This window comes from Bos taurus, chromosome 3, assembly GCF_002263795.3.
Source record: "Bos taurus isolate L1 Dominette 01449 registration number 42190680 breed Hereford chromosome 3, ARS-UCD2.0, whole genome shotgun sequence".
NCBI classification, from domain to species: domain Eukaryota; kingdom Metazoa; phylum Chordata; class Mammalia; order Artiodactyla; family Bovidae; genus Bos; species Bos taurus.
In genome coordinates this window covers 28,593,973-28,614,961 of record NC_037330.1, presented here as the reverse complement: position 1 = coordinate 28,614,961, position 20,989 = coordinate 28,593,973, and the positions used below count along the sequence as shown (strand labels likewise).

Sequence of the window (20,989 nt, the reverse complement as noted above, 5' to 3'; positions counted from 1 at the left end):
TCCGGCCCCGCCCGATACGTAATCAGTCTGCGCCCAAGTCCCCGCCCCGGCCACGTGGGCCTCTGACCCAGGAGTCACGCGGCAGACCGCACCCAGACCCGCCCCTCCCATACAGGACGTTTTAATAATGAAAGCGCTAGGTGCTAGTGTCTCAAAAATCAGTAAAACTTTATTCGCTTCCATTCTTTCGCCATTAACAGAAAACTGGAGAAAGCAAAATGTTATGTGTTTACAAAGATAAATGGCCTCTTTACCCAGAGAAGATCAAAACCTCAAACGACAACGGGGAAGATAAAACACCCTCCCCCACATCCCCTGAGCTGACCCATGTCATCTTAGACAAAGCCTTCAGTCCACTGGCCAGGGACCTTGTATATGGCCAATTCAAGATGAGGGCCAAGTAATCAGACCAATCCGTTCCCGTGATAAAAAGTCGAACAGAAGCTACACCAAGGGTCAAGTGCCTGTTTTTACAGGACACAGGAACCAGGCGGCTACTTATAAAAAAAACAAGATTCATTTCAGGCACAACTTTTTTATTATTTTTTCTTTTGTTTTGTTTTGAAATCAGTAAAAGAAACTGGGTCCTATAAGCTGCAGTGATCTAAGCAGCAGCAAGTTTGTGCATTCGTCTTTTTGTTTTTGTTTAAATACGTTTAAATTATCACACTGCTGGCACACCTCATTTGCATGAAATTCTGCACCATACATACTAATTGTAGTAAAGTTACCCACCCCCCACGCCAGGAAAAAAAAAAAAAAAAAAAACTACTCTGGAAGATAATTTTCACTGAAATCTAACCAAACTTCGTTAAGTGGACTGTGACAAGATTATAAATGATATGAAAAATAACATTTTAACATTTGGCCATCAACTTAAGGAAATGGTTTGCCTATACAAATTTTGGTAATTTTTAATATATTCTACCCTCATATGGTCCTCAGAATTAAAGCATAATAAACAGAAAAGGAAAAAGAATGCAACTGAGTGCTAAGGCAGAAATCTTGCCAGAAGTAATGAAGGTAGAGTATATACTAAATATCAAGTGCAGAATTTCATAGGGCCAACAAGTTAACAGTCTATATTTTTCTCTTACACAGGCGAAGTGGATTTTGCAATTACCAGTTGCGTTAAATGCACCAAATAAAGCTCCTAAAATTGATACTATAAGGCGCCACCTTAAGTTTTCCAGGCTGCAACTGTGCATAATTTTAAAATGGTTTTCTTAAATTTATTTATTTTTTTAAACATAACACGAGGAAGGTGTTAAAACTGGTGTAATAGCTCAATAGAATAAGTATTCCAGATTTTGGGAGGGATGAAGAGGGAGATATTCAGAACCCTTCACCAGAATCCCCCCAACTTGATCATAGTGGATTAATGATGTGCTTTGTGGATGTGGTTAGTCAATCACACCAGCTTGACGGATCTTTCTTTCTGCACCAAATCCCTGTGAAGAAATAAAATTGCAGTTAATGACCCAGGTGCGTGACAATCACGGCACATTCACAATCCCAAAATGTAACATGATACATATATCACATATATGTATGTGTGATATTAATATATAATACCAAAGTATTACTCTCTATCACCACCAATTCTTTTGCAGAGGAGGAAATCTATAGTAAGCTTTCCTGATCTATTACCTAAACTATGTTCAAAGTATCAGAACACCAACAAACGTTCCTCTTATTATAAGCAACCACTATGTCAGGGGCTGACCCAATATGTAAGGATCCTAACTGATTATGATAGTGATACTTGAAGCACTTTAGTAAATTAAGCTCTTTGAGCTACACTAAAATAGGACCTCAAGTAGTATGTTGGTTTATCAGTTGCCCCCATTTACCCCCTAAAACTTGAATGCTTTCATACCATTGAGTTATCTGGTCCCCTTGGCTGACGAAGAACCATTAGGCGAGGAGCACTGGCATCATCCAGGGTGATATTCTTCAAGCGATTGACCAGCCTATCAGGTCGTGGAGCTGCAACAGCCTTGGGGCCCTCGCTATAACAAAGTCAAGAGATGAGAATAAGCAACACTTGGTGGGAAGAAAGTAAGTACATGCAGAATGTGTCTTCTACCTAACTATCCAAATGACTCAGTGTTAATGAGGGGGGACTCTTGCCTCACCTAGCCAACTGGCTAGCAAGACAGGACAGACAAGTTGGTTTATCTTTTCATCCCCAACTCCAGGTTTATTACTGTGTAGGAGCTGAAAGAATCATTTGGGTGAGGTTCATCTCTAGACTGGTCTGCAATCAGAAAGACCAGTTCCGCAGACACATAAAACAAGGTACTGGGTATGAAAAAAAACCATAGAAAAGGAAAAATATGAAGAAATATTTCCAGAGACTCTTAGCTCCTCTCATGCTAATGGTGTTATGAAAACAAAATATAGTGCCAGAAATGGTAAACTATAAAATCTAGACAATGAAGAATTTACCACAAAGTGGCAGAAGCAAATTACAAAAAGCAGTGATGGAAAGTCAAGGAACATGATAAAGCAGAGATTGCAAAAGTTAAAAGACAAAGGTTACTAATGAACAACAACAAACTCACCAGACTCGCCAAACATTACAAGCACTGCACTTGCCAGTGCGCTGATTAAGAATCACTGAGAATTCCACCTCATCTCCTGCCTGTAGCTCAATGCCATCCTGAACTTCTTTCACATGGAAAAAGAGCTTCTTGCTATCTCCTACTTCATAGTTAATGAAGCCAAACTGAAAATTTAAAAAGATAGTAATGTAAAAAAGACACACCATAGGAGGGAAAAGGAAACTCACTTTGAATGAAACACAATGCATGACCCTAATTAGAAGGGGATTTATAAAACATGTCAATGCTGATGCTCCAGTTCAGCTGCCTGGGTCTGCAAAACTTAGGGAAGAAATGTATGTTTGAAATCACTGCCATTCACTCTAGCACAGCCAGAGTAACAAAGGTTATCTTGTGCCTACATATAATGCATGAACCAAGCTTTTGAATTAAGCAAAATCAGAAAAGTTGTTACTTGAACATATGCTTGTTCTGCTCCCTTCCAAAATCAAGCTGGGTTATGGTATTACTAGAAACAGCCATACAAAATGTTATATTCACTGTACTGAAATTTTAAAAAAAAGTCTTCTCTAAGGACTCACAGATTCCCTTGAGATCTTAAGTACCAGGAAAGTTTTGTTTGCCCAAAGTTTATTTTAGGAAAACTTCTATATACATGGTTTCTTTCTTTGTGTGGTCTATAAAAGAAGCTCTGTGCTCAAGAATGAAAAACTGTTAATATGTCTTTCTATTCTGGAAGTCTCACTCTGAACTTATTTTCCCCGTTATGTTAGTTATTAGTACTACTTTTACTTTCCTTTTGCTACTATTGCCATTTTTTTCTTTCCATGTGGTTTTTCAGTTTTTAATATGATCTTCAAATCATTGAAAAGGAAGATAAAGTGAAAAAAAAAATTGAATGTCGATGGTTCCTGCTTGGCTGAAAAATTTAAGGCTTTGGTTACCAACTCATAAAAAGATCCAATTGGATCCGGAGGTATTACCACTTACCTGATCTTTCACACACTCCACTGTAGCCCTACGCAGGGGTGTGATGTTGTAGGCCATAGTCTGTGCGTTTTGGCCCAGGACACACAACTGGAACTTGACACTCTCCCCTTTCTGTAGGCAATCCCCTTTGTTGGCCATCCCAACTATGCCAAATGGATAGACTTCACCTTTCATATCCCCTGTAGGGAGAAGCAAGTACAAAGTCTAAAAGCTAATATTTCACAACAGCCCTCTCTGTTGATGGTCCTAATAAATTTCTAAATAATTTGCTAAAAATATTATATTCACTAAGATTTTTAATACCTGAGAAATTCTACTTTAAAGCTTCAATAAAATCCTGAATGCTAAACACTACCATGAAAATAAAGGAAAACTTGTAGCTCATTGTCACTGTACTAGCCAATCAACAGCTTTAAACCAAGTGTATAGGGAAAATGAAAAACTCCAACAACACTATCACTTACCATCTCATTACCTAAATTTAAAGCACTATGGATTGCTCACATGATCCACTGGATTATCTTCTTTCCAAGTGCACAATATGAGCGAGTCAAAAACATTTCTGATCCATACCCAACTGGGCATTAAACAAGCCAAGCACAAGCAAAAGCACAACGTAGACAAATTTTTTGGCATTCCACCTCCTTTCTTTGTTCTGATTGTGGCGCTCTCAAACCTAAGGCACTTTTCTCCTAGATGGATCATCACACTTTTTCTTAATGTCAGATAGTAAATATTTTAATCTTACAGACTCCTATCTCTGTCACAAGTACTCAATTTTGCTGTTGGCAGTGAGAAAGCAAAGACAGTATGTAAATGAACAGCTGTGGTTGTGTTTCAAGAAAATTTTATTAATAAAAACAAGTCATCTTATTTGCTGAGCTTTGCCCTGGAATAAAAAGTTGGCTGAAAGTCAAGGCAGGCTACAGATAAAAACCAGGCCAAAGGGTTCATTCAGCTACCTATCAGTTCACCTGGATAGTGAATTCACCACTTAATCAACAAAAGTAGAAATGAGGGTAAAAATATCAGATGGAAGAAGTAGCTTCAAAATTGGGAATGCATTTAACCATTCTCTTGATGATTACAGAGGCAAGTGAAGATTTTCTTTTCAAACCGAGAGAAACTAAAAACTTTGAGGAAACACTGCCAAATAGAGCAAGTCATACAGAAGTATTAGAGACAACTAGACTAAGTGACGGAGAAGGCAATGGCACCCCACTCCAGTACTCTTGCCTGGAGAATCCCATGGACGGAGGAGCCTGGTAGGCTACAGTCCATGGGGTCGCAAAGAGTCAGACACGACACACGACTGAGCGACTTCACTTTAGCTTTTCACTTTCATGCATTGGAGAAGGAAATGGCAACCCACTCCAGTGTTCTTGCCTGGAGAATCCCAGGGACGGGGGAGCCTGGTGGGCCACCGTCTACGGGGTCGCACAGAGTCGGAAGCAACTTAGTAGCAGCAAAAGACTGTGATATTGGTAGTAACTACCATTTATTAAACACTATACTGATTCATATTTAATCTTTATAGAACCTTTTGAGGTTGAAGATATTATCTTCATTTTAAAAATGAAGAAACTGAGTAAGGAAAGATTTAATTTGTCAGGTTATACAGCTAGCAAGTGAAAGAGCCTGTGTGCAGATCTACGTCTGTCCAACACTGAAACACCTGGTCTTATATTAAGGTTAGCTGTCTTCCTAAAAGAGCTGTGTTCTCACCACCAAGTGGGGAAAATGTGATCTGTATAGTCCCAGAAAACTCTAGGCTTGGAGATTTCAGGAAAGTTTCCTTTTCTACAAAACCTTGCTTTTAGACTATATCGAAGTGTTGAAGATTAAGTGGATTAGGGGTTGGGAATGCAAAAAAAGGTAAAAGGGAAAATGAAAGAGAGAAAAAAGGATATTTTGATGTTATCTCATGAGTTAAAGTTAGCTGCCCACACCCACATGGCCCTTTTAGGGGTTTGATAATCATTATGGCATCATAGTTCAATAATGACTTGCTATAAAGTTAATTCATATTTGGAGATGTGCATATATGAGGATACTGGTTTCACAGAAAAAAGAAATTCCTAAGAACTCATGTGATAAAAGAACAGGTCCATCAAGGCTAATTTCCTTCTCTCTCATGACCTGCTCTTTCCACTTTATATTCTTCTATGACTCCCAGATGGCACAAGATTTATTCTCTTTTTAAATCAAGCTATCATCTTTTGTTGGCATTTCAAACCCTCTTATCAACCTCATCCTTACAGTAATTCTGCTATATTAATCATCCAGTATTCCCTACTGTATTTCCATTGCAAACCTGTTGGGTCTTTCTGGTATTATCTGGAGCAAGCCATTATAGCAGTTCTCAGGGAGTTGTCAAAGATTGGGGGAAAAAAGGCAGAAAAATGAAAAAATAGGGAGCCTTGACCTAGAGACAAGTAGTAGGATCTTCATGGTATCCTGTAAGTAACAGACATAGTAAAATTTTACAGGAAGCAAAAATGTTTATAGAATTGAATACTTACTAGAACATTTTGTCAATACTGATGTAAATAACCAGTGAATAATAGAGGACAAAATTGTGTTAAACCCAGCCAATTGTCAATGTCTGATTATCAACCATTAAATGCATATTTTTAGTGTGAGATTTTGTTCTTAGTCTATTATAACTCAGTTAGTAGCTCACATATCAGTCATTTATTCACATAAACCCAGGCTGATCTCATTTCCAAGAAATAAAAAAAAAAAAACAGCCAAGCATGGGTAGGAAAATAAAATCACTTCTCCTTAATTCAGTTTTTAAGGACAAATGCAACACCACATTTTTAAATCTTCGACATGCTCATCTGAAGGTAAGGCAAATTTCAAAACATGATAAAGATGTTCTTACCTTCGTCCACAATCTCAATCATTCCTTGGTACTCATTCTGTGTTGGATCAACACTCCTCAAGGGGCGAATGACTTTACCAGAGTAGATGGTGGGATCAGCTTCCTCAGTAATGCCATTCACTACAAAACAAAAGCATGTATACCTTTCTCTCAACAATTATATTGAAATGCTATTCCACAGGATTAAAAATCAAAAAGCAAAAATCATCAGGACAAATGTTAAGAGGGCTAGCTGGTTGTCTGCTAGTCTTAAAATACTTCTAAGCTCTTATTAAAGATGTTCAAAGAATTAGTAAGTATTCATATTTAAACACGTCTCACCCTCTCACCTTTTCCAGGTGACCAGATGTCACCTTTATAGTGAGGTATTCCCTGGTCTCTAGAAGTAGTGGCAACCCCAATACTTATATACTTCTCCAACTTATTTTATCTTAATATCTTTCTGAACATACTACATATAGTATTTCACTCATCTTGCTTGCCAATTTGTCTTATTTCTTCATTGCTGTACCCCCAGTATCTAAAACACAGCATACATCTAGGTTATTTGTTAAACTGAATGAACATTCTTAACTCCTATTTCTCTAGAAAAACATTAAGGGAAAGTGTTATTTGGGGAATTGTATTACATAAAACCCAAAAAGGAAGCTGCAAGAAATCAAAGATTCTAAACAGCAACGATTTTCTGAAGTTCCCATTTTTTTTCACATTTAAACTTATTCTTATTTAAATAAGTCTTCTAGAGGCATGCCTCCCTCTCTAATCCCATGGAGATTATCCTGGGGTTATTTTTGAAAAAGAGTTATAGAATTGACAATAAACTCAAAGCAAATGATCTAAATAATCTAGAACAGTGGTTTTCAAACTTCAGTGTTCATCAGAATTACTTGCAGGATTTGTTAAAACAGGGTACCCATCTCCAAAGTTTCAGTAGGGTTGGGGTCAAAGAACATGTATTTTTAACAAGTGGCTAGGTGATGATGCTGTATCTAGGGATCACACCTAGAGAACACTGACCTAGAACAATAGGGTTTTTGCTCCCTCTCCCACCTTACCCTTCACCCTTTTACCTAAAGAATAGGCCTTTGACTTCATTAGAAGTCACAATTCATTACCTGAGTGTGTTTTGTTCACTTTTTCTGCACTGACTTTGTTGCCTTTTCCTTTGGACAAGCTGTACTCGACCATGTCCCCCAGTTCCAGGCTATCAACATCACCAGAGAACTCACTGCAGGGGAGGGGGAGGAAATGATATTTGAATAAATATTTACCACAAACATCAACGGGAGCAAGCAGCCTTTATTTCTTCTATTGTAATATTCATGATGTGCTTACAAATTGGATACGGTTTTAAGCACTGACTCATATGATCTTCAAGAATATCCTATGAAGAGGTACCATTATCCCCAGATTCAAGATAATGAAACTAAGATGCTAGGAGGTTATTTTCATTCAATAAAAAGATAATAAAAGTTACATAGCTATTAAGTGGCAGATTCAAACTGAAATTCAAACTGGATTCAAACTGAAACTGTATGGTTCTAAGAGCCCATGCTATGGGCTATGGCTAACCACTATGCTATAATACCAAATCAAATACACAATTCTCTGATAGCAACATATAAAACAGAATTCTTTTACTGAAGTAGACAGGGTCCTATACAATGTTCAAAGCAGATACAGGTCTTCTTATATCTTTTGACCACATGTTTTCTATATAGAGGTAGACAATTAACTTTATATACTGCCAAAATTTTACCAATATGAAATCTGAGATTAAAAACTACATAACCACCCAATATTAATATTTTTGACTCTAAAACCAGAGAATGGAAGCTCCAAGTTCCTAAAAGGCAATCCTTACCTGTAATGGAAAAAGATTTCCTTATCATGATTGGCTGTTTCAATAAATCCAAAATTATCCTTCAAAGTTGCCACATAACCCAAGAGCCTCTTGGAGTTCGAATTACGACCTAAGAGTCGCACACAAGTTGCAATCTGCTGTCCAGGCCTCTGTTTGTCACTAATACTAAATTCAACCTGTGAAAAATAAGGTGTGTGGAAATGACAACACCCCCAGACCTTGCTTTCCACTTAAATAGTCTGTATAAATAATTTGATGGAACAGATTTCCACCAGAACTATTACTTCTATTTCTCATTCCATTTTTCACAAGGATCAAGTTGTTGCTCTCCAGTGTGTATTCCTTACAGATCTCACTTTCTTTAAAGGAAGTCAATTAGAAAACCAGACATTCCAACCAAGTACAATAAAAATTAACCACAATGTAAAAACCTTTGGTATGATTTTACTTTGATGTTTTAACTTTCTTACCAATATTATTTATTTTAAATAAGGTAATTCTTTTGACATATCTAATGCTTAAACACTAACTCTTCAAAAAGCTTTTAACAAAAGCTTGCTAGACCCTATTCTAATTGAATAAACTGCTTTTAAATAGGAAGATGTTCATATATATATTAAACTTGTAAGCACAAAAGAATTGGAGCACAACTTGATAAAATTTAAAGAAACCATGTTTTCAGGATTTAAGATTAAGATGATAACCTTTAACTCTCCCTCCCTCTCCTTTCTCTAGTAAGAAGAATTATCTTGCCTTGTCTCCTATTTGAGGAGAAGTAGATCCTTCCACATCCTTGGCTTGAAAAGCAATAGTCAATTTCACCCCACAATCATCATAAGCAATAATGCCATCCTCAGTCTCCTAGAGAGATACAGACAGAAAACAATGAAAAGAATCAAGAACAACTGAAAAAACAGTATCAGCACAATTACAGTTATTATAGAATCCTGAGCCAGAGAACAGGCAGAAATTTCTTACTTAGGGTTCTCTAAAATATTTTTCATATGAATAAAAATATGGTCTTACCTTAACTCAAGGCCAACTCAATCTGCTATCATCTGGTCTTAAAGTCTTATCCTAGTTTTAACACTGAGAGGGAGAACTTGCTGGCAGGTCTATGCTAGTTTTCACAGCCAATCAGAAATCACCTCCCCAAAGAAAAAGTCCTATCTTCCTGTTAAACTAATTAGTGCTTTATAAAGAAACCTTGAGACTTTCTCATCTGTACCTCTATTCCGTGAGGAATATCCTTTCCTCATTTATCTCTACCTATTATATGTCAATGTCCTTAGTGAAACTGTCCCAGATGCTGTCAGCTTAAGAATTAATTTTTGACAAAGATCCCTTACCTTTTACAGCAGCATTTAAAATTGTTTGAATTAACCTGCTTCTATACAATTTTTAATCTGTTACCTAAGAGCAAAAATAATCTTATGGATAGCTTCATATTTAGATTCAGTGGGTTTTTTAAAAAATGGGGAATTCCAATGTGTGAATTCAGTCTACCAAAATTTCAAAGTTTTAAATTTCTTGGATGACAAACACTATCATTTCAGATGAGTGGTTCTAAACTGGGAGTGATCAGGAGACATTTGGCAGATTCTGGAGACATGTCTGGCAGTCACAAAGCGGGAGAAAAGATACTGGCCTCTAGTGAGTAAATGAAGAAGGCAATGGCACCCCACTCCAGTACTCTTGCCTGGAAAATCCCATGGACAGAGGAGCCTGGTAGGCTGCAGTCCATGGGGTCGTGAAGAGTCAGATATGACGGAGTGATTTCACTTTTACTTTTCACTTTCATGCATTGGAGAAGGAAATGGCAACCCACTCCAGTGTTCTTGCCTGGAGAATCCCAGGGACAGCAGAGCCCGGTGGGCTGCCGTCTGTGGGGTCGCACAGAATCGGACATGACTGAAGCGACTTAGTAGTAGTAGTGAGTAAAAGCCAGAGAGGGATGCTGCTAAACATGCCCAAACGCAAAGAACAGCTACCCACCTCCTCCTTCCCAAAGACTTATCCAGCTCAAGATGTTAATATTGCTGAGATTAAAAACTTTGCTTTAGACTGATTCACTGTTCATATTATAGGCAATTCTGAAAGACTAACACTCCATTATTGTGTGAACAGTGGTTTCCTTTAAAGAGAAGAGACAAACTGTAAAAATCATTTTGATTAAAACTTACCTTTTCTTTGCCTTTATTTGGGCTAGTGGTTTTAGGATTCGAAAAAGTGGCCTCTTTTTCTACAGTGCCCAGAAAACGATGATCTGAATGGGAGTGGAACGAAACCGTGCCCTTGGGAAGTTTTTTAATCCTAATAGCATGATTTCTTTGGGCAGAGAGCATATCCTACAAATGATTAAAAAAAAAAAGTAACTTAAAACTGAAAAAGGAAGGACCAAGAAAACCTCTCATACTTTTCTCAAAAACTACTCACAGGAACCACAGTAAACTCTACTTCATCTGCAATATGAAGCTGGTTCCCATCCAGAATTTCACTGAAGTGGAAGAACATACGAGCATCACGATCCACACACTTGATGAAACCAAAACCATCTCTCATGGCAGCAATTACACCCTGAAACCAAAATAATACTGGCTGTGAAGACTGTCAAGACAACATTCAAATTTGGAAGTATCATCACATTAAATGTCAGGAATTAAATATCCAAATCTTGTATCCACATTTAAAAATTTCCATTTAAATACAAATTCACTGATTTCAATAAAATAATCCCTAAGCAACTGAGACTCCCCAGATGCTACTCCTTGGCCAATAAACAGTAGAAAAAGTATTTCTGAAGTAAATGTATGCAGCATATTCCATTTAATTTTCAATTGTCAAAAATATTGTTTTACAAGACGAGGAAACTGAGGTCGAAAGAGGTTAAGCAATTTGCCCAAAGCACATAGTTACTAAGTGGCAAACAATGGATTCTAAATAATGCCCAAGCTTTATGACACTGTAACTTCCAGAAATTAAAAATCTACAGAACAATACTTCAAATACCTCAAAAGTCAACTAAAGGCAACTTTATAATCTCAATTTCAAAAATCTTTTGAGCTTAGGCACAGGAGGATTTAAGATTTAGGTTTGAAGAATAAACTATATAAAGTCCCATCCTCATGGTTTTTTTCCTTCATATTAAATTATCAGCTCTGTAAAGGCCTTATATCCAGAATAACTGGACATGACAGATACATGAATAGTTACTGAAACAATTACTATCAACACATCAATGACTTACATATTGCATATTTACATATTACAGAGATGATTACTCTATAATCAGTTTTGAATACAGCCTAAGTTACATTCTGACATTTAATCCTTGCTAAATCCTGATGACAACCAAGCTATTCAACAATGTTCTCCATACTGTAAAGCCAAACACATCTAAGAAACATTTTTTTGCAAACACTGCAAATGTCAAACACTGGGAAATATTACAGATCAGCAGTCCCCAACTTTTTTGGCATCAGGGATCCATTTCACGGAAGACAACTCTTCCAAAGACCTAGAGGTGGGGGGTAGGGAGGGGGTTCAGGCTGTAATGCGAGCAATGGGGAGCAGAGGGCTTGCCTGCTGCTCACTTCCTGCTGTGCAGCCTGGTTCCTAACAGGCTGAGGACCAACCAGTCCACCGCCCTGCTGTAGCTATTAACTGTAAACAGCACCAAATGTATATTACATCTGATAAAACTAATTCATCAAAGCTTAACTTTAAAAATATGTTTGGGCAACACGGGCATCATTTCCAGACATATATTCACTAATAAAAAATTTCAAGTCCTACTATAAAAACAAAACCTACTTTGTGGAGTATTTTATGGAACAATCTGGAAAAATCTACTTTCTACAATGATGAACTTAAATCAACTCAGTCTTCATATTTAAGGGCCAGAGAAGCACTGACTTTCAAAAGACCTTAGAAATCATCCTCTCCAAATTTCCATTCTAAAACCTTCTCACATATATTTCAAGGTAACCAGTTAGGTGTCAAACCAAGATTGATTCAATGTCTATATTCTTAATCACCTTAATAAGGTAACTACCCAATATTGTCATGCCTCAAAGAATTTTCAATACCATATTACAAACTTACATATAACATTGTCCCACCTACCTTCCACTTTGGATACGCATCTAACACTTACCATCTCTCTGGCTTCATTAGTGAACTGAAATGTATTTGATAGAACTTCTATGTTGGTTGCTCGTTCTAATTTGTCACGACGGTCTGTTGAAATATTAAACCTAACGTGGTCACCTTCCAACAGGGTCACCTTGGATTTTGTATCTTTGTCTCCAAAGGGAAGTTCTTTAGGAATCACAAAATCAACTTTGATGCGTCCTGGCAATGGGTCATTCTGATGAGAAGGAAAAACTATTTTAGCTGGAGATTTCTCATCCTTCCTAGTTCTAAGTCAAACAAGAAGAACACATAGTAAACCCATGTTATTTATAATAGATAACTCCCTAAAGGAAAAAAAGGTGTTGAAAACCTATGTTCAATTTGAAAGCTTTTGTGTTCTGTGGTCACATGACACAACCATGAACTCATGATACTGCAGTTAAGATCCTGCACTCTGATACTGAGAGATTTTATTTAAGGGAAAAAAAAAAAATCCAATCTCTTATGTTTTACATTTCCTTAACAATGATACCACTGGTCTCATCTTTTCACTCCCCCCAGACCCCTTACATACAAGCCCAACTGGGGCCCAAGCACACAGACATGAATTGTTTTCCCTCCCATCTAACCAGCAATTTTTTTTGGTCCCTTTCTCCATATCACCCAGCTAAAACAAACAAACAATATATTCATGAATGTACCTACCAATGGTTTCCTATTTAAATTCTACACATTAAATACTTAATACAAAATTACATTAATTGAATATAATAAAACTTCTGTATACCACACCATATTACTCTTATTTCTGATGAGGCAAAAGATGACTCTCCTGAAAAAAGACTATTTACCTGGTTTTTACTGGGTACTTTGGGGATGACTTTGGTTACAGTTCCTTCAAAATGTTCAATGCTGATATCTTCAAAAATGACTGTTCCTTGAGGCAACAGTCTGACATCTGTTGCAACTTCTTTACCCTAAACCAAAAAGGAGCATAGGGGGCACACATGTCATTTTAAGTGTTTCATACATTTTAACTACTTACTTTAAAAGAAGGTCAAAGGTCAAGTTATTTAACTATCTTACATTTCGGTCCTTGATTGTGAATTCCACGTCATCTCCAGGCTGTAAGGATTCTAAGTCACCCTTAAATTCACTATAGTGAAAGAATATCTCCTTTACAATATCGCCTCTTTCAATAAAGCCAAACGCCTCCTAGAGGCAAACAAATATGAAAAAAAAGCAGGAATATTATGCACTATTCAGCATATATATTTATGATTACAATTTACAATTAAGAAGCCTTTTAAGTGGCAACATTATTATTTGGTAAAGTCTAATATTAATACCAATGAAATGGCCATTTTAAAGAATATAATTAGTAACCAGATTGCTTTTGAAGTTAATATTTTTTAAAGGAAAGACAAAGAAGAAAATCCAAAGACTTGAGTTTGAAAGACTTAACACAGCCAAAAAAAAAACTCAAGTTTGTCAAATTTGATGACACTTACTTTCATGGCACAAACTACTCCCTGATAGCGAGCTTGTTTCTTTTTCAACAGCATAATATTACGAGCACTTACAGCACCAGTACTGGAAAAAAAGAATCAGGTGGGGATAGTGGGGAACAAAGAGGGGTGGAAAATGCATTGATCTGGTTAGATACAATGACTTTAGAGAAACAATAGTTTTCTAAGCCCTTAACACTTCTGCATTATCACTAATATAAGATTTCCTAATACACAATCCTTTTCATATAGCTTCACATGCAAAGGACTTTTGCCCAAACTCCCTAGCTTTTGAAACTGGGCACATATATATGTGACCGTTTTCCTTTTGGGCTGTTGAAAATAAGTCCACAAATTGGATGCCATCAGATGGGGAATGCTAAGGTTTTAGAAAGGCCATTACTTGAACAAACACTGAGTAGGAATTATGTACTGCATACAAACATGGGGAAACAGAGATAAGTAAGAGATGGTCCTGTTTACAATGAATACTGAATTTAGTAGCTATCCCATCAATTATACAGCAAAGAAACCTTGAGTAAATGCAGTGATTATAGGAGATATTTGCTATGCTTTAAAAAAAAGTGACATTCACCTCCACTGAAAAGAGAGATGTCATGTTGCTAAACTGTCCCCATCTTTGAGCAGCAGCATGTAAATCTGACAGTGACCCCACTGACTAGCCCACCAGGCTCCTCTGTCCGTGGAATTCTCCAGGCAAGAATATTGGAATGGGTAACCATTCCCTTCTCCAGATCTTCCTAACCCAGGGATCGAACCCAGGTCTCTTGCATTACAAGCAGATTCCTTACCATCTGAGCTACCAGGAAGCCCTTAAAGATGGCACAAACTGTATAAGATGGAAGAGTATTTGTTGGTGTTGTTTTTAAGATCTTCAGACCAAGCTACTGGTCTATTACTTCCCTTAATTCTTCATGGACAAAGTCCTTCATGGACAACTGTCCTTTTTATTTCAGAAACTTAACAGACTAACAGAAGATCCTGGAAAAATCCTATGTGCTTTTGCAACTCACTATAGTGAAAAGGTCTTATTTAGAGCCAGATTTGGGATTGAAATGTCAATTTAAAAGCTGTGTGACTTTAGGCAAGTCACTTTATGAGAACATACCTCACTTTACACATGGAAGACTTAGTTCTGAGGATTAACAACTATACATAAATATTTAGTACAAGACCTAGCACATTCAAGACTTTATTGGGATTAAATAAAACCCTTTCATTGGCTCCCCATCCACCTCAAGCCCTATTCCCTAGTTTCCTACTTAAGATTAATTTGAGGTCTCAAACTACTAATATCCGTACCTGTTACTCAATCTGATTTCTTCTAGTCTTACAAGAGGTAAAGCTCAAGGCTAATAATTCTGCACAAACCACTGGAACTTTATTCTGTACTGCCAGTGAAAGTCTATTCCCAGCACTTTCTCCTATTTTTAAGTTCCCTTATATCTATCTTTTCCAGTCTAAAGTAAAAATAACCATCCCTGGGCTTTCTTAAGTACACTTTCCTTAACTGCTTATGCCAAGGAATTCAACAGCTCTATCTCCTGCCTGTCACTAGCTTGTTCAGATCTATACATACAACTACATATTTAATATCTTCACCCACAGACACCTCAAATTCAAAATGCCAAAATAAGCGTAATTCTTCTCCCACCCTTAATCTTTCTGCCGTACCTCCTAAGTCCAGTTACTGCTATCATTAGCTGTCTAGTAGCCCAAGCAAGAAAAATGGCATTTGGGACTCCTCTTCCCTTAGATCTAATATACTCCTCTATCAAGTTATTAAACTTGGTCATTTTTTTTTTCTCTTACGTGATTTGAGTTCTACACCCTACCACCACTGGCCTATCCATATTAGACCCTTATCTTTCATATTAACTCTCAAATCTCTGCCTCTTATCTAGAGGATCCCTACTCTCCAAAAGCCTACCATCCCCACCACTTCCAACAATTGAAACCATACTTCCCCAATTAAAATCCTTCAAAGATTCCTGTTACTACTAATGAATAAACTTCAAACTTCATCCTTCTATGATCCAGTCAATTCAATCAACTCAAACTTTTGGCCATTTTGCCCAAATGCTACTTCCTCTACCCAGAATGTTTTTCTCATTTCCCTAGTGACTCCTCATCTCAAAGTGCACCTCAAGCACTGCTGTTTGGTAAGACTTTCACTCATCTCCAGTAGAGATCCTTCAAAGTTCTGATCATGTTTTAATTATCCTATTTCTGACACCCTGCATAGTGCTTATCATAGAACTGATGCTCAGATGTTTAGCTGATGAATACCAATTTAAAAGATCATGACAATTATCCAGATTTACAAGTTAGGTTTTGACTCACTTCAAACTTACTTCCAAAAAGAAAAAATACATTTAAATGGGAGAAAAGAACTTACTGTTTATTGTTATCAATTACAAAGTTTATTTTATCTCCAGTTTCCAGCTGAACATTCCCTTCAACATCTTCAGGGGTGTAAGTCAGATAAAACACTTCCTGTGAATTAACAAGTTATTATTACTATATTGCAGGATGCATGTTCACTGTATAATGTGATTTACTTTGTTAAATACTTCTTAAACTGGCATTTAAAACCAAATCTCTTAAAATTAAATGACTTTTTGACAAGTAAATTAACTTATTCATATAAACACACTTTCCCTCCAAGGTGCTGATGACTTTTGCGAGTCCACAGCTGAGCAGCAATCCAACTTCAAAAAGCTTAAACACGTGGAAGCATTTGCCCAGAGGCTGTAGTTACATTTCAAGAAAACAATTTTTATATAAGGCATTCCAAACAAAAAAGCTGGAGTTAGTGCTTAAAAGGAACCAGAAAAAAGATCCCTTCCCACAACCCCCCCAAAAAGTAAGTAAAAGAAGCATTTTACCTTAATGTTCTAACTAAGGTCACACTTGGGCAAGCTAAGACACTTGGAAGTCCTATGGATTTTTTTTTCTTTTTAAAGTTTTTGATTATGCTGCACTCAAAGCCTCTTTGAAACCAAATTTAAAACTGATTTTTAATCAACTGCAGCTTACGTTTTCTATTTTGAATTTTAAAGTACGCTTATAGATCACATGGTGGATCAGGCAAAGGTTTAAGAAAAATACACAAGTTTACCCCATTACGTTCGTAGCATACACTCCCTGTTGGACTCTGACCCGGGGCAGCTGGAGATTTACTCTCTAAGTTGTGAGGAACAGCGCACACAACCTACCAGTCAAAAAAAAAAAAATTTCCATTGCTAATCATTTCAGGAGCAGCACTGTTCAATATAAACTGAATTTTAATATCCTCTATACTATACATAGGGATGCATTTTAATATGATCCACAGAGGATGTCATGCTGCCAAGTTTCAAACTTACAGTACATCAACTGACTGTAAGTATAGACTTAGGGTTATATGTAAAAACCCAAATGACTCTTGACCAAATTTTTATTTCAGGTCAAGAAATGCCAGTGCTTCTGATACAATTTTAAAATAGTAACTTTTATATACTATAGCTCTCTTGCGTGCAAACTGAGGAGATGGGGTGAATCTTCCTTTTCTAATGTGAAAGATAAGCAAATTCAGGGCCCTAAGAAAATATAAACACCAAAGTCACTAACTTGTCCATTAATTCGTTCTTCAGGGAGGATTTCTTGTTTTATCTTCACCAGTTTAACAGCTATGGGTTTCCCAGTCCGCCGGTCAGATGATACTTCAAATTCAACATCATCTAAAATAAAGAGTGTTATATTTGTTGAACTAATTTTGGTAAAATGGTATCTCATTTTAGAGTTAAACTTAATGCTGCATTTCAGTTTTTTCTCTAAGTGTAGTCCCTGGACCAATGGAAGCAGCAGCAACATCACCTGAAGCACAGCAGACAGGTGAATTCTCAGGGCCCACTCCAGACTTATTCAAAAACAGGCTCTGGGCATCAGGTACAGTTTTAACAAGCCTTGTAGGTAACTTTGATACACACTAATGTTTCAGAACCACTGCTTTAGACGAAGTTAGTAGTATCTCAGTCTTAGTTTTCATGGCACTTACACATACTACAAATACGTAATGATGATGTGATTTGGCAAGCTTCCCCCCACCTTAAAATCCCTCTATACCCTCAGTTACTTCATCTGTAAAATGAGGATTAACCAATATAACACTCTTATACAATATTTGGAATGCCAAATATTCACGTTAACACATTATTGACCAGAGACGTTATCAATACATTTTTAGAAAAAGATAATCAACATCACTGTTCAAAGTCAGTAGATCTTAAAATTTATCACAGGTTCATTACACAAGTTATGACTGTCCCTATCATTCATTTTGCTTTTTGTGCCAACCCTGTGTATATTATAAATGCAAGTTTATCACCGTAAAAATTTTTTAAATGACACTGCAAAATTTTGAGTGAAGAATTTTTTGGTGAATTTTACAGATTCTTTATCTGAGAGACGTATATACTAGTGGCTCAGAAGATAACAGTTCTTCAAAATATAGTTCAGACAATGTGACTATTAGACCAACAAAAACACAAAAATCCTTAGTGACAGATTCTGATACAGAAAGTGAAAATGAAACTCATGATGCTGGAGAAGCCTTTACAGGTGTGTCAGGTGTTAACTACTGCACACAATAATCCACAAAGTGTTAGTGAAATAACAGAATTAATTTCTGGCCAGTCAAGATAAAAATATCAGACACTGGTTTCTGCAAAAATCCTTGGTCAGTAATGAGTTAACTATTGCTCTTTTTTCTCAAAGATATTTTATAACACACACAGAGACCCTGTAACTTCAGTCCTTTAATAAGCCACATTTTTTCTACACATGAAAGTAATTTCTATGATGTCAGCCAAAATGAATTTCCATATAGTTCAATGGTAACATCGGAAGAGTTATTTTTTTCCAGCTACTACCCAAAGTAGGAACAGGCAAAACAATTAAAACTAACAATATAAAAGTTTTATTTTACTGGCTTAAAACCTAATAGCCAAACAATCATTATTATGGGAGTAACAAAGCTACCAAGTATTTACTTAAAAAATATTCAAAGGTATCTTTTACTCAATAACTCTTTCATCCCTCAAAAAGATCACCACCACAAGTAAAATCAGGATTTTGCTGATTTATATAGACAAACTTCAGTAATTGGTACAATGAAAAGGCCAAAACCATAGCACTGTCAGGAATAAGTTGATATGCAAGAAAAATTTGGGATCAGTTTTATAAAAAGGAGAATCGACAAATTACCTCCTACTTTTAAGTCCTGCAGGTTGCCATTATACTGTGAACAGTGGAAGAAAAGTCTAGCTTGCCGTTCTGAACACTGAATAAATCCATAAGAGGTTAGCAGTTTTTCAATAACCCCAGTCTCACGCAGTGCTGCTGAAGTACCATTGGGGTACCCATTATGTCCATTGTTGTGGAGAAGGTTTGGATCAAAGCTCATCTGTTTTAAAAAGAGAAAGAACTCAATACATACAGATCTGTACATTCTCTCTGTAGCATACTATGTCTGATTAACAAATCACCGAACTTTTAATATGAAAAGGCAAAGAAAATTAAGGTAATACAAGTAAAGGGAAGATTATGTTTTTATTACTGAAATGTTAATTTAGCCAATAAAACATTTCAGAGGAAGTAATTCAAATTATTTTGGGGAACCGTCCCAATTTATGGTAGGATTTTCACTTCCCACAAATCAAATTTCTGGAGTTTAAATATTAAGACAAAGCAACCACATAAGTAAAAGCTGCCTTTAATTAAATTACTAAAACATCATCAGGACAAAGGTAACTAATATTCACAAGATGGAAAACCAAACTACCAAGACATATCATTAAGGAATTTATTTATTTTGAAAGAGAAATAGAAACCTTGATGCTATTTGGTAAGCCATGCATCTTGAAGGCAATTACTTAAGTTAGTAAAAAGAATAAAAGAAACCTTCTAAAAAAAAAAAGAAAGAAACCTTCTATGCAATACTTATTTCAAACTAGAAAATGCATGCATGCTCAGGTCTTTTAATGGAAGACGACTGAAAACAGTGATTAGACAAGAGTTTTCTAAGTACTCCAAGACAACAAAAGCTCTTCAATCCTAAAAATAATCAATCACTTCACAGGCACAATTAAAAGAAATCTTTTCATTTGTTTCAGACACTGATGAAATCTCCAAATACTGTCATCTGTTTCTATGATTAGATAAAGCAAAATAAAACACTCTTTAATATAAGAGGGGCTATTTAAATGCAATGTACTGGGACCTATTTAATCATCAGATACTGTCTATCACAGTGTGTAGTCATTTTATTTAAGTGAAGCAGGACACAGGACAAAATCCCTAGGGAAGGTTAGGTCTATCACTGATCTACTATAGCAACATATCCACATCCTTACAACTAGTTTTAGACCTTTTCATTGAAAATTTGACTCATAAGCATTTTTACTTGTCTGATGTTGGGCATTAATAAGAATATTTTTCATTAGGAAAAAGAGACCACTGAAATTATAGAAACATAAACCCAAGTTTCAAGTAGTTAAACACTGTGTGGGACAGCCAAACCATGCAAAACAAAGCCATCACATCTATAGGTGGTTAGTTCCAGTTCTTTCATGGTAGACACTGTTTTGTGCTGGATGTGTTAACTCATTTAATTTTTACAAAAGCCCAGGAGCATGTAATACTGTCCCTATTTTACTAATGATGAAATAGACACTGAGATTAAATGACTTACAAAAGTCAAATGACAGAGGATTCAAAACCACATGCACAATATAGACTCTAAACTAGGGCACGTCAAAGTGAAGTTACCCAGTGATCTGGTTAAAATACAAAATCTGACTCACTGGCAGGGGTTTGAGATTATCTGTTTCTAACAAATTCCCAAGGGGATACCGATGCTTTTGCTTCCTGGACACCCTCTGAGTAGCAAGCCCTAAACTACTAAACTTACCTTTCAAGATTCAAGGTGAAAGAAATGCTTAGGGAAGTTAGAAAGTAAGTTTGCAGGGTATTTCAA

The 20,989-nt window shown here is 36.5% G+C and overlaps 1 protein-coding gene across 7 annotated transcripts in view; it reads right to left on the bottom strand.

The window, feature by feature from the left end:
• Positions 1-151: 151 nt before the first annotated feature.
• Positions 152-20,989, bottom strand: part of CSDE1 (cold shock domain containing E1) — a 35,564-nt gene continuing 14,726 nt past the window's right edge. For 4 of the 7 annotated variants that reach the window (XM_005204025.5, XM_005204027.5, XM_024988400.2 and 1 more), the window contains 17 exon segments: positions 19,219-19,417; positions 17,584-17,693; positions 16,370-16,467; positions 13,954-14,035; positions 13,529-13,657; positions 13,294-13,419; positions 12,465-12,677; positions 10,745-10,885; positions 10,492-10,656; positions 9,062-9,169; positions 8,309-8,484; positions 7,560-7,672; positions 6,445-6,564; positions 3,558-3,736; positions 2,568-2,731; positions 1,880-2,012; positions 152-1,451 (listed from right to left, as the gene is read on the bottom strand). In XM_005204025.5, coding sequence (XP_005204082.1) covers positions 1,404-1,451; positions 1,880-2,012; positions 2,568-2,731; positions 3,558-3,736; positions 6,445-6,564; positions 7,560-7,672; positions 8,309-8,484; positions 9,062-9,169; positions 10,492-10,656; positions 10,745-10,885; positions 12,465-12,677; positions 13,294-13,419; positions 13,529-13,657; positions 13,954-14,035; positions 16,370-16,467; positions 17,584-17,693; positions 19,219-19,417 — 2,304 coding nt within the window. In that variant the 3' untranslated portion in view covers positions 152-1,403. 7 annotated transcript variants of the gene reach the window in all.